At 56.5% G+C, this 13,598-nt stretch overlaps 2 protein-coding genes across 2 annotated transcripts; both read right to left on the bottom strand.

The window, feature by feature from the left end:
- Nucleotides 1–5: 5 nt before the first annotated feature.
- On the bottom strand, nucleotides 6–6,509 carry MRPS15 (mitochondrial ribosomal protein S15). Its single transcript, XM_080632472.1, has 8 exons — nucleotides 6,394–6,509; nucleotides 5,297–5,359; nucleotides 4,902–4,977; nucleotides 4,010–4,058; nucleotides 3,164–3,248; nucleotides 2,283–2,341; nucleotides 918–1,109; nucleotides 6–255 (listed from the first exon to the last, which is right to left on the bottom strand). The coding sequence occupies exons 1-8, from the start codon at nucleotides 6,452–6,454 to the stop codon at nucleotides 124–126; spliced, it is 717 nt and encodes a 238-aa protein (XP_080488598.1). The 5' UTR covers nucleotides 6,455–6,509; the 3' UTR covers nucleotides 6–123.
- Nucleotides 6,510–6,674: 165 nt separating this feature from the next.
- CSF3R (colony stimulating factor 3 receptor) lies at nucleotides 6,675–13,134 on the bottom strand. The gene is made up of 16 exons (XM_080632370.1): nucleotides 12,998–13,134; nucleotides 12,075–12,167; nucleotides 11,489–11,788; nucleotides 11,181–11,304; nucleotides 10,903–11,072; nucleotides 10,026–10,180; nucleotides 9,745–9,898; nucleotides 9,554–9,636; nucleotides 9,166–9,379; nucleotides 8,816–9,004; nucleotides 8,586–8,687; nucleotides 8,144–8,290; nucleotides 7,816–7,956; nucleotides 7,616–7,706; nucleotides 7,350–7,431; nucleotides 6,675–7,223 (listed from the first exon to the last, which is right to left on the bottom strand). Exons 2-16 carry the CDS (start codon nucleotides 12,142–12,144, stop codon nucleotides 6,768–6,770), a joined length of 2,478 nt encoding a protein of 825 aa, XP_080488496.1. The 5' UTR covers nucleotides 12,145–12,167; nucleotides 12,998–13,134; the 3' UTR covers nucleotides 6,675–6,767.
- Between the last annotated feature and the right edge of the window lie 464 nt (nucleotides 13,135–13,598).

Here is a 13,598-nt window from a genome sequence, read left to right as displayed (position 1 = left end):
AAAGCTGCTTCAATTGCTCATTCCAGGTGCTTAGAAGGGTGCAGGCCACGCGCACGCATAAGCAAAGAGGCCTTTTCAGTAGTTATTTATTGTTAAAGACACTGCACCGGGTTCAACGTGCTGCTACACCGGCGTCCCCTCGGCCTGCGGCTGCGCCTCCTTCTCCTGTGCAGCTCTGGCTCTGGCTCTTGCTCGCCACTCTTGCCTCTGCTTCAGCCTCTCCGGCGCTTTCAGCTTCCGCACCTCCTCAAAAACCTGCAGGAGGAGGTGAGAGAAAGGGAGATGGATCCCGGTTCTGGAGCAGAGGGCAGGAGGTGCGCTGTGCAGTGAGATCTGCTCCTTCCCATGTGCCTGCTCCGGCATACCAGCCAGCTCCGCTCCCAGGGTAGTGTCTGGAGGCATTCTGTTCAGCTACCTGTCTTTTGGTTGTAATTGCATTGGGCTAAAATTTAGCATATACGGACTGAAGGCATGTCCTACGTTTTGATTCTGCTCACAGATACACTGCACACAGTGGTTACACCAATGTACTGAGATTAAATGAGAGCAGACAGTGGCTGTACCTGTGTTTCTGTTCCAAAGACGCAACTAAATTGAATTGTCTCACATATTAGTTCCAATACCAGGCTTGGAAAACAAAGCTGGCTTGAATCCTAAATTTCTGAGCAAACCAGCAAAACCACCTGAAATTCTCCAGCACAGAACATCTGCAGCAAGAATGCTGCTGCCCACTGCATAACTGTGGAGCTCTTTGCTGAGCTTACACATTTCTCTACAGACATTATCACTGTCTCCTTATATTCAAAGCAGCATGGATTTTAAAAGGATTTAACTACCAGTCTTCTTAATTGTGCCCTTCTCTAAAAGGACCTTCTCCCACTCCAGCTATGTGGCCTGCTCTGCAGGCTGCTCCATACCCTGCGACAGAAAGCCTTCTTCACCAGCCAGCGCTTGGTGATCCGGCGGGAGTAGGCAGGGGGCAGGCTGTACTCGATATTCAGCTGCTTGCAGGTGTTCTCAAAGACATCATAGCGGACACGCCGAAGATAGCCCAGGAGTTTCCTCCGGCGATCTATATCCATCAGCATGCGGCGGCGGTTACTTTTATCCTGCAAAGATTGTAGACAGATTATTCCTCTGTTCTAATAAATTACTTAGAATGAACCTGATTATGGCTGAAAGGAAACAATCAGGTTAAGGACAGTATCTTAGAAACATTTTTCTTGGCAGATACTGCAGCACATTAGGTCACTACAAGGAGATCTGAGCAGATTTAATTTACTTTCCACTGAAATTGCTTTCTTCATTCTGTGCTTGCACCTTCACCTTCCTCCCCCAGCCTTGAAGGCTGTTTCCAACTTGTACACAGCAGCAAAAGCCACAGTGGCTTGGAGGCAAAGGCAAAAGGGAAGGTCTACTGGCTAAAAACTCTGCTTCCCCTGAAATGTGTTGTTCCAGAAATAACACAGAAGCCTTTCCCTTTTAAATGTGAAAATAAAACATGACTTGGCTCTGACCATTTGGGTTGTTCTTTGGAAGGGAGCAGGTGTAACCAGAGCCATTCAGGGCAACCTCCCATGGGAGAAACTTCCTCCATCTGTGTAAGAAACAGGCTTCATCCGCGTAATTTCTAAAGGTCTTTTCTGCTGAAACATTTAGTATAACTTCTGCCTTCTTACTAAAACTGAATTCTATTTCATTTTACCCTTCAAGCTTTTATGATTAACAAACGCACTTTTTTCAAGCACAGCTGGTGCATGCATTTCCCACCTTTTGCACTGCATAAAGAATCTTTAGTACATCTTGCTCCTAAATTTGCAGTTGTGCTGTTTCAAATATGGGCTCTGAACCCAGGCAGCTTTAGGGAGGACTGTGGTTGTTACAACACTAACACAGTCCTGCCTGCTCAATGTTCTCATAGGCAGAACTAAGAGAGAATATAGCTGCTGAAGTGAGAACATTAATTACACTGAGAACTAAACAGTGAAGCCACACCTGCAGCAAGGATAAATTTAGCTAAACTCCATTCAACGATATCTGCTCAGCTGTTTCCACCGATCCAGTGACAAAAAAGAACAAGCTCTGCATCCCAGTTGATGAGCATGTAGCTGTGACTGAGCCAGCAACTTCCCAGCCTGGCACCAGGGAACATTTATAACTATTTTATAACCTTCTTAGGAAAGCCACAATCCCCAGAATTAAAATCCTTTTGTTCCTGAACTGAGAAAACAACCTGAGCAGCTGCTGGCTCAGACGTGTGGGCTCAGACTTCTGACAGTTACCTTGGGATGCTTCTGAAGATGCTCCTCGTAAGTGCGTATCTTGGCAGTCAACGCAGCAACTGTAAAGAACACATGTAACAAGACGTGTGAGAGCAGCAGCAGCTTTCTGGGGTGAGACAGTGTCATCTGCATTGCCTCCAAATTGCCAGCTGAGGACCCACTGCACCACAGCAAATATCACCCACAGCCCTCCAAACAAAAGCAAAACTGACCACAAAATACAACCTACTCAACCCAAGTCAGAACTATTACTATTATGAAGATGCTTAATTAGAGGATAAAAGCTTAACAACAGCTCAAACGACTTCATCCGTAAACTGCCTCTTGCGCTCGCTTAGTTACGGGTGACTTTACATTCACTTCACTTGGCTTGGGGGAAGAGACACAAACTAAAGGCTCTTTCTAAAAGCAGCAGCCAGCTCTTTGTGTTTTCAGGCATTGGATTAAGAGGCCGGTGGCATCCTGAGGAGCTGAAGGATGATACAGGAGTGCATCTTAGTCAAAGGCAGTGTGGCCTCCATCACTGCACTGGCAGCCAGAGCTCTCTGATGTAAAGGGAAATTTGGGTTCCATGGCTAAATCTAGTAGTTCATTTTGGTAATGAATGCAGTGTGATGCTTCCTGTCATATAAGCACTTCAAGTAGGATAATGCAGTTGCCACCCCTGGAGGGTGGATACAGAACAGGAATTTGGAAGGTGCCCTAGCAGACATCTGCCTGCAAGCGCATGCACTGCTTCCACAATGTTCCCCAACCCTGAAGCTCCAGGGCATACTGCAGGTGCTCTCCTGAAGGAAACTTGAAGTGCTGGGGTGGGAATAGCTAAATAAAAGCAGAAATATATCGTCTGCCAACAATATCCTCCTGCTTTTTTAACTTACCTTGCACCTCAAAAGAGCCATTGTCGTTGGGAGACCTCCTGACCTTCTCCACCAGCTGCTGTGTCTTTATTTTCATCTTCTCCTTCTGTGGATAACAGCAAAGAGCTTGTCACTTTCTCAGGAGCACTAAAGGTCTCAGACACCCCAGCTCTCTTCCCGAATGCCCAGATAAAGGCTTTGTAATTAATAGCTTTGCTCAGTGTCCATCACAAAGTGTGAAAGAAGTGCTGCAAAAAAAGGCCCTGCTGCTTGCAGGACAGAGTATAGTAGCAAAGCAGCACAAAAAGATCTCAGCAGAACACACAAGTGCCATTGTTCAAAGCAAGAGTCCAGGCACACCCTTCACCCCAAGGTTACAGAAGGAGGGTGTTGAAGAGGCCCTGCTGCTCTCACAAGTGTGGGAGAGAACTGGGGCTGAGCTCACATGGCAGCAGCCTTTACTTTTCGCATCTTTTTAAGCTTAAGTGTTAAGCAGCAAGAAATGGCAAGATCTTTCTGCTGCCTTACAATTCACTTACGTTGTTTTCTGGGCATACAAAAAGCACATCTGCTGCCCAGTGCCTTGGTTTCTAGGGCACAGGCCTCAGCAGTAATGTAACACAGCTCATCTCCTCAGTGACAGCCTAATATTTTCTTCTAGTTTTAGTATGTAATTATTATCATAAAGATTGCATGATCAATTTTAGGAGCATACAAAACTTTTCACTCTCACATATTTAATAGCCCCACATTTGCAGTCACTGAGCAACACTTAAAGTGAAGGGCATTTATCAGTTTAGACAGGTCTTACACAAACGTCCTCACTGGATCTGCCACATGTTTTGATGGAAGTAGAATGGAACTAACCTGGCTTGCCATTTCCAGTGACAACAGCCTTTTCACTACATCATCCACACTGCAAGAAGATTGCAGATTAGTTTATAAGCTAGAAAGAAAATATATTTAACTACAGAAATGAGCTTAGCTTTTCAGAACATGTCATCTTTTCTCAACCTTAATTTACTCTGCACATGTACAGCAACTCTCCTCCCCTCCCAAACCTGTCAGGTATAAACTGGTTCTTACATTCCTAGGGAAAACCACAGCATGGATTACAGAACATGGAGGAGTTTTGCTGCTGAGGGAAGCACAGTTATTTCCAATATTGATGAAGTCTTATCAATTCCAGAAACCTGACGCAAAATGGGTGCTGAAGATTAACCCCAAGTAAGCACACAAGGGCAAAATAAGACCAGCTCCTTCAAAGATTTGTGAAAGTCTCAGAAACGCCACTGGGGGCTCTCCCTGCACCACACATGAGCAGAGCTGGAACTGAAGCTTAAACTCTCTCAACTCCAGGTCCAGATTTCAGCAGTGGCCACTCCTTTTGAGCTGTTTCACCACACACTCTCCAGCACCTGAGTTCAAGGCAGGCACAAAGTATTTCTAAGAAGATTATTTCTAGTATTTCAATATTATTTCTCTTTTCTATGCTCTACAAAGTCCACAGAAGATGTGGGCAACCAGCACTTAATCTTGCATTAAGAAAACAACCCCCCTTAAACAACCATCATCAGTGACTGCTTTTGCAAATTCGACTTTCAAAATGACTCTGCAATTTCTGTGCTAAATTGCAAACCAGTGATCACAGAACACTGATTAATTACCAAGCAGGTGACAGCTTCCACATAGCGTGGTTGTGCCTGTGTAAGATACAAATCTCTGAAGAGAACAGTCCTTCCCTCTCCCTGTATCATACCTGTTTACTACTGGGACATCGGTATAACCTTTCTTCAGCATTGTGGGAGGAAGGTCATCCAAATGGCTGGGGATGTCTACAAAGAAAAGATGAACATTTGAGGAAGAGCAGTACAAAGTCAGAGCTCTGAACACACCTGCAAACTAGATCAGAGGAAACAAGTTGCAAAGAAAAGAGACTGTATGCTCCAAATAAGAGGGAAGAACTTTAGAGGTCGAGCTGAGATGGAAGGAATTGAGTGAATAAAATTGGGTGCAACCTCTTGCCTTCAGCACCCTGGATCTACAACCTGGTGTACAGTCCACTGAGATCAGTGATCTCTTGCTAATGGCAAGTACTGATTTCCCACACATTATGAACTACTGAATTTTGGCTAACTTTTGATCTTGACATACCTTTCCTTCTTTTTCTCACAGGTCTGGCATACCATCTGGCTGTCTGAATAAGGGGGCTGCAAGCTTGATGGGAGAAAACAAAGATTGATCAGACTCGTATGCTTTTTTAAGCTACATACACATTAAATACCACTCAGTCTGTACTGGAAAACTGGTCAGAGTATTTAAGACTCCAAGGTGATCAGTAGCCAGCCAGGTCATTTGTCCCAAAGGAGCGTGAACAGTTCAGTGTGGTTCTCACGTGGGTACTCAAAGAAACGGGTAAAGCTGTGCTGTTTCTGGGTGATCTGAACTAAAATAATGAGAACAGAGCAGCAAGGAAGAGATTACAGACACCAAGCAGACTTTGAGGGCTTCCCAGCTACACTGTGTCCATCTGGAGGGTTTAAACGGATGAACTAAATCAAGTACTTCCTTGTGTGAGTTAGGGGCTGCTCTGGACTACCCCAATGGCAGAGCGCAGAGGCAGCAAGACCTAGAGACAACCTTTGAGCAGCACAGCTTGCTATGGGTGAGAATACTCATCCACAGCCTCAACTGAGACGTTCTTTGACCTTCCAAGGACAAACTCCTCCAACTGCTCCTTCAAGGCTCCTGGAATCAATGCCTGCTCCTGTTTTCAAGTACAGACTTTGCCAGCACACAGACCTGCCTCCAAATGGGACAGGCTGACGGGCCTAGGAGTGCAGCGCTGGACCCACAGGGCACCAGAGCTGTGTGCAGGCTGCCAGCACAGGCACGGAGCGCAGGGCTCCGCACGCCACCCGTGCTCTCGGCGCGGTCGCAGCGTGTGCGGAAGCCCCGCAGGGTTCCAGCTCGCAGCTTGTCCCCGCTCGCAGCAGCTTCGCCTTGGGAGCTGCAGCCTTGGGGATGCCTGGGCTGCTCCGGCAGGTCCCCGTTGTACCGGGCAGGGTCAGCGGGCAGCCCCCAGCCCTCGGCCAGGCTCCTCCGCTCGTACCCGCCCACAGCCTCCCACCCCCTCTCAGGGCTGCCTCAGGCTCCTTCCCCTTCGTCCTAAGCCACCCCGAGACCGCCCCTTCCCGCTCGGCCACGGCCTCCTCTTCCCCCGCTCCCAGCGGCCTCCCTGCACGCCTCACCGGCCCCGCCGCGGGCCGGCCCCGCCAGGCAGCGGCCCAGCACCGTCCGCAGCGCCAGCATGGCCCTTCCGTCACGGGCCCGCCGCAGTGGGCACCGCCATCTTGCCCAGGTGCCACGGCCGAGCGCCGAGCCACAGCGAAAGGGTCGAGCGCCGAGCGCGTCGATGGGCGGGACAGGCGGATCGGGCACCCCCGAGCCCCGGCGGAGGCTCCGCGCCCCGGGGCTGCTCCTGCTCGCACCACCGCAGGGATGCTCCGGGCCGTTCTCAGCGCGTCCCGTTTATTGCAGCAGGGAGGGGACAGGAGGGGCCTCGCGTAGCAGTGGCGGAGCGAGCCGGGCCCCCTGTACCCCGGCGCAGCCCCGACCCCCGGCACTAAGCCGCCCGGCAGTCGGGCAGCTCCTCGGCGCCGCCGATGCGGAGCCCCTGCAGCAGCGGGAAGGTGGCGGGCAGCTCTTCGGGGCAGCCGCCATCCCCCGGGCAGCCCAGCCACAGGTTCTCGTAGGGCAGCGGGCTGGGGCTGGGGTCGAGGAGCAGCGGCTGCGTGGAGCTGGAGCGCAGGTAGAGGCGAGGCAGGCGGTGCTGCTGCTCCTTGTACCCGCTGCCCATCACCCGCGCGTACTGCACGGGCTCCCCACTCCCGGCCGGCCCCGGGCACGGCCCCGCTGCGGACCAGCCCCGGCTCGGGCTGCCCCGGCCCTCCTGCGGCACGGTGCAGGGGACGGAGGGCTCCCCGGCACATGGTGGCTTCCCCACCGCCCTTTCCAGCACTGTGACGGTTGAAATGATGGAGGGGCCGGGCTCCTTCACACCGGGGACCTGCAAAGGCTCCTGCGGGGCAGGGAGTGCATGGTCAGAGCCTGTTCGCAGGCTGCAGCCCCTCCACTGCCCCCCTATTCCCCTCAAGCAGTGCCCGGTGGGGAGCAGGGCACAGGGCAGCAGCTGCCCAGGTCTCACCTGCTGCAGCTCCGCTGGAACCCACTTGCCCAGGCTGCTGTTGGCGGGGTCAGGAACGCTGGGCCAGAACTGCTGCTTCACCCTGGGGACCACAGGACCAGGGGATCATTGGAGGGCCTGGAACTGGTGGCCCTGTGGCTGGCCACACTGCCTCATGGAGGGATGCTGCTGCTCCTCACATCCACTCTGCCCCTCTAGGACAAGGACTGGGCACAGGGATGCTCAGTGTGGGGCTGATCCAGCCCATGGCAGCTCTCAGTACTCACCGCCCGCTCTTCTGGAAGCAGATGAGCAAAAGAATGAGCAGGACAAAGACCAGCCCAAGGGTCAGGAAGAGGAACTGGATTTCAGCATCATCTGGAAGCAGGCAGGGACAGGGTCACAGGAGGAGCTGTGCGGGGCACCTCCGGCCATGCTGTGCCATGAAGCTGGGAGAGGACCCGGGCTCTGTCCCTGCACCCCTCACCTAGCACTGTGGTCACCAGGGTCAGGCTGGTGCCGTTGGTGCCGCCGGCAGCTGTGGATGCCATGATGTGCACTTTGTACAGCGTTGATGGCTTCAGGTCCTGGATGATGAAGGAGCTGAGAGAGGGATTCATGGTGGAACCTGGGGAAATGGGGGGCTGTTGGCATGGTGGGCACTGCTTGGGCCTCACCTGCATGGTCCCTTGGTGGTGCGTATGGGAACTGTGCACACCCCAACCCTCTCTGAGAAGAGCAGAATCTGCTCTTGTCCCCACCCAACACATGGAGGAGGGATGGAGGGCAGGGCAGGGGTGACAGGCAGGACTCACTGGACACATCTGTGGTGCTGTTGGCCCAGAAGATGGTGTAACTGGTGATAAAGCCATTCTGCATCTCCACAGGCACCGGCTCCCAGCACAGCTCGGCGCTCGACTTGCTGATGCTCTTCAAGTGGAGCTTTGGGGCATAGGATGGTGCTGAAACCGAGCAGGACAAGAGATCGGGGTTGGAACTGAGGGGGGATGCTCTGAGTGGCGAATCCCACTCCCGAGGTGTGGGCACCAGGCCCTGCCCCACGCTGTGCCCCTGTGGGGCTCTGGGCAGCAGAGAGCAGCTTCAGGGACAAGCCAAGCTCCAGTCCCATGGGCTGAGCTCTGCTGCAGAGCCCCTGAATTAGGGGTACTTGGGTCTTTCCCTTTTGAAAGGCAAAGGCTTTGTGGTGTGGGGTGAGCCCCATGGGGCCCCGAGGGTGGCTGCTGGGAGCACACATACCCTTCTGCTTGGAGTAGGCTGCAGCGTGGACAGGCACCCCTATGGCATCCTTGTAGAGGGGGTACACAGAGATGTTGTACCTCTGGAAAGGCTCAATGCGATCTGCAATGGAGAGCAGAGGGGGGAGCACGAATGTGGGGCTCTGGCTGCCCTGAACCCCTGGTTGTCCTGCCCCTGCCCTGTAGCACCAGTCTTCAACTGGCCAGGAGGGCAGGGACCCCCCGCCTTACCCTGGATGAGGGCCGCGGTGGCAGCCCCATCACGCTCCATCTGCCAGCAGGCGCTGCAGCGACCGGGCTCCGAGGACACCCGCTGCCACTCCAGGATGTACGCGGCCACTGGGACCCGAGGTGGCTCCCAGTGCACCCAGAGGCTGTGCTCACCCCCGGGCACAGCCCGGAGCCCAGCCAGGGGCTGACCTGCGTGGGGACAACCAGCAGGGATGACGGGAGAGGGGAGCATCCCTGCTGCCTGCTTGGGAGACCTCCGGTTGCTCAAACCCAGCTTGAGAGCTCAGGGAGCTGCTGGGGGAGCAGCAGGGCCTCAGGAGGGTGCGGAGGTTCTGATGTGCTGCTCTCACCTTTCCTCTCCAGTAGGACAACCTCGGTCACTGCGCCCTTGCCGGCAGCGTTGTAGGCTGAGAGATAGACCCTCCTGGTCCCCGAGGGTGCTGAGAAGTTGCAGTGGGTGTGGGTGGTGTTGCAGACCATGACGGGGTCCCTGCCCCTCCTCCTGGGGCTCAGGGTGACGTGGTACCCCAGCACTCGCCCATTAGCCTCCTGCCGCCGCGGGGTCTGGGCACAGGGAAGGAGTGTGGGGATGCTCGGTACCCATGCTCAGTGCCTGTGAGGAGGCTTGGTACCCATGGGGATGCCCAGTACCTGTGGGGATGCTCAGTACCCACAGGGATGCTCGGTCCCCAGGGTGATGCCCCAGTTGCCCCATGTACCCACCCCCCCCGTGCTCACCTTCCAGCAGAGCTGCACCTCCAGCCCCTTGCCCACCCTGGCCGGGCGAGTGCTCCACCACACATCCAGCTTCCCTGTGGGGGCTGCAACAGGAGGACAGGCAGGGAGCTGAGAGGGGTGAGCACGGCCATGCCACCATGGCTGTGCTGCCTGGCCAGGCAGAGGGCACCCCCTGGTCACCCCGCACCCACCTTTCTCATGGGTGGTGTAGTTCCTGCCCGGGCTCCACTCGCTCCAGTAGCCCCGTGCCAAGCTCCGCCGGCACCGCATCTGGAAGTGGTACCGCGTGCCGAAGAGGAAGCCGCAGCACTGCGCGGTGCCGGCGTGGCCGATGATGTTGGTGACCTGGTGGCAGTCACAGAAAGAGCTGTGGTGGCTCCTGCCTTGGGCACAGACCGGCTGTGGAGCAGAGGGGAGGTCCTGGCTCGGGTCACTCACCCACCCTGGTCCTGCTGCCCCCAGCAGCACTCACCAGAGCCCATGCAGTGTCCTGGGGTGTCCGGTAGCGCAGCTCACACTGCAGTTCCATGTGTGCATTGCTCCGGGCCACATCCCAGGTCAGGGCGATGCAGTCGGTCTGGAAGGGGATGGACTGGATGCTCCGCAGGGCTGGGGGGTCCAGCTTGGCTGGAGGAAGAGCAGAGGAGAGAGCTGGAGACACTGGGACCATGGCCTTGCATGTGGCTGTAAATGCCATGAGCTACAGCCTTGGTGCTGGCCTGCCCAAGGTGAGGGATGGGGAGAAACCACCCCAAAATCTTTAGGAGAACGGCTCACAGCAGGGGCTGTGCCCCTGCCCAGGACACGGGGTGATGCTGGGGAGCACAGCAGTGCCCCTGCTCTGCAGCCTTAGTGCCTACACAGGAAAAACAGACCCTGTGGGACCCAGGCTCTGGGTCACAGCCATGAAATCTGCACATGTGGGTCTGCCCGCGGCCAAGAGGCCAGCACAGCCATGGGAGGGTTCAGCAGGTTCATGGGCAGCCCTTGCCCAGGTCCAGAGCAGGGAAAACGGGTCGCACCGCCTGGGAAGGTTCCTTTTATGAATAGTTTATAGGAGCTGATGCATTATTAATAGACCTCCTGAATGAATGGGTAATCAATTGCTGGAGAGAGCTGTAGAGTGCAGCAGGTCAACCGGCGGCTCAGTACCCGCCAGCACACGCTGCTCAGTCTGTAGTGCAGCTTTGGCACCTATTCATCCCGGCAAGCCATTCATCATGGGAACCTGCCCATAAAGACGACCTGAGAGCCTGATGTGTTTAATGACACTCTAATAGCCCTGTCTCGGTGCTGATGAGCTTCCCTGGCCCCTGACCTGTGCCGGGGCGGCTGGGGCTGTCACTCACCGACATCCATGGGGTCCATGCAGAGATGCTCCGACTCGGCCGTGCCCAGGGCGTTGGTGGCGGACACCCAGATCTCCATGTGCCGGTAGAGCTGGAGCAGCCGGCGCGGCACCGTGCAGCGGCTGCGGCCGCCTTGCGGGGTGCACCCTGTGACTGCCGGGGCTCTGCTCCTGCCGCAGCGAGAGGAAAGGGCTCAGGGATGAGGCTTTGCCATGGGGTGAGGGTCCGGAGGGGTGGCTGGGGACCAGGCACTGGGGATGTGTCACCCTGAGGCTCACCCAGCACACTTCAGTGCGACGCTGGTGGGGAGGTGGCTGTTGGCCCCTGGCTCCCACTGGCACGTCAGCCCATAGTCACTGAGGTTCAGGATGCAGCTGAGGTTGAAGGGCTTTGAGGGTGGATCTGGGAGAGAGGGGCCAGGAAAGAGCCTGAGCAAAGCACCCATGTGGGGATGCAGCCCCCTCTGTGCCCTGCACTGCCACAGCACTGCTCCCTGAACCTCCCCTGGCACAACCCCGCAACAGCCCCCATCAGCATCAGTGCCGGGTGCTGCTCCTGCCCCAGCAGCTCTGCTCTGCTCACTTACAGCCCGCCCTGATCTCAGCCATGCCAACACGCTGCTTGGTCCCGTTCCACTCCACCCAGCACCACAGCTTGGCCTGCGTGCGGTTGAACTGGGGCAGGGTGAGGTTGGACACCTCTGTGTCCCCTGGGCCCTGGCTCTGCTTCCCAGCCATGGGCTCGTTGTCCAGCATCCATGTGATCCGGACCTTCTCCTGCTCCAAGCCATGGCACAGCTTGCTCTGGATGGTGCAGGATGCAGTGACAGCCGAGCCCAGGGGCACAATGGGTGAGTCCACGGCCACCAGAGCACAGCCCATGGTCCCTGAAAGCAGGAAAATCACATCACATCTGGGGCAGGATGGAGCCAGCTCAGCCCCTCAGCACCCAGCCAGGACAGAGGGATGAACACCTCTTCCCTTAGATGGGCCCCCAGCCACTGAAGAGGAAGAGCCGGGCGTTGGGCAAGCCTCATGGCACACACCAGGCCCCATCCTGCCTGCACCCGCTGTGCTGCCGGTGTTCCTGCCCCCGGAGCAGCCCCTGTGTGCCACGGCCCTGGCCATGCAGGGTGGGCACTGGGTGCATGGGATGGAGCAGGTCCCACTCACCACTCGGGTGCAGGAGCAGGAGCAGGGAGAGTTGCAGCAGGAAGAGCATCCCAGCACCGCGCCTGGCCATGGTCTCCGTGGCTTTGGCATCACCTGGGATGGAGACAGCAGCTTGTTGGGATGAGGGGGGCTGGAGGAGCCGTGCTGCCACCGTCACTGAGACCAGCCACAATCACCAGCAAAATGTGCTCTTGCTGTCAGAGCCCTTGTGCAGCGCTGACACCGCTGCCCCTGGGCTCGGTGCTTGGAAAGGCGCAGGGGTGAGGAGCTCCAGCGGGATCCCTCCGGCACAGCCAGCTCCCGGCACCGCGCACCCCAGCCCGGGCTGCAACACCCCGTGTGCGGCCGCAGCCGGGCTGATTTTATCTCAGGTACCTTCAGCCTCTGCCGGGCAGAGATTTGTGGTTGCAGGGAGGGTGAGAGCCGGGTTTGGGGGGCAGAGCTGATAAACTGAAAGAGGGAAATGAACGAGCAGGGCTGGCCGGAGCTGCAGGGTCCGCTCTGTGCCCCCTCCCCTGTGCTGCTGGGAATGGTCCCGGGAGCAGGAGCAGCAGCTGCCTCTGCCCCTGCCCCACACTGGTCCTGGCTGTGTCCTTGGTGGTGCTGAGCACCGGCCCCAGGGGATGCTTCCCACAGTGAGCCCATCTCTGGGTGCTCCCAGCTCCTTCCCGCCCCCGGGGCTAAGATCCAGAGGCAGATGAAAGGAACGGAGCATGAGAAATGGGGGAGAGCACCCAGCACATGTGACTGGGACAGGGCAGAGCAGTGCTCACAGCCACAGACACCGCAGTCAGAGCACCACACAACCCATCCCCACCTCACCACCATCCCCACCTCACCACCATCCCCACCTCACCACCATCCCCACCTCACCACCATTGCCACCACCATCCCCACCATCCCTACCTCGCCTCCATCCCTACCTCGCCTCCGTGCCCGGCCGCTGCTCAGCAGCCGCTCCAAGCCCGGGGCACTGGCTCCCGGCGCCTGGCCGTGCTCAGCCTGTTTGCTAACATGCTGCTTCCACCGTTAGTTCCTCAAACCCAGCGCCGTTAATTGCTGTGACTGAAGGAGGTGATTGCAAAACACTTCCCTGAAGGCTGTGACCGCCTCACTCGCCGCAGGAAGGAAAGCCCTGCAGCTCGCACGCATCCAGCGCTGGGGAGCAGCGCCCGGCCTCCAGCACCGCAGCGCGGTGCACATGGCTCTGTGCTGTGACTCCCTGGAAGGGGGATGTGGGACTCAGAGGGCAGGAGGCAAACCTGGTGTCACCATGGCAGGGGAATGGGCTCATCCCCGCATCCTCATCCCTGCCACCTTCAGCCCTCTCCTGGTCCAAGCCTGCTGGTCCCTGGGCTCGGCACTGCTGTCCCTTGCAGCCAAGCCTGGGTTGTCCCCTAGAGCCCTGCCCTGGGGAGAGCTGCCCTGCAAAGCCCCTTTGACCCAAGCTGTCCATGTTCGCACAAGGCAATCCGGCTTGCCCAGATTGTGAGGCAACCCAAGACCTGACCTTCCCATTAACAC

This window comes from Psittacula echo (assembly GCF_963264785.1).
Source record: "Psittacula echo genome assembly, chromosome: 21".
Lineage (NCBI taxonomy): Eukaryota > Metazoa > Chordata > Aves > Psittaciformes > Psittacidae > Psittacula > Psittacula echo.
Note: the sequence above shows the minus strand (reverse complement) of the source record. Positions and strands in the feature narration are given on the sequence as shown.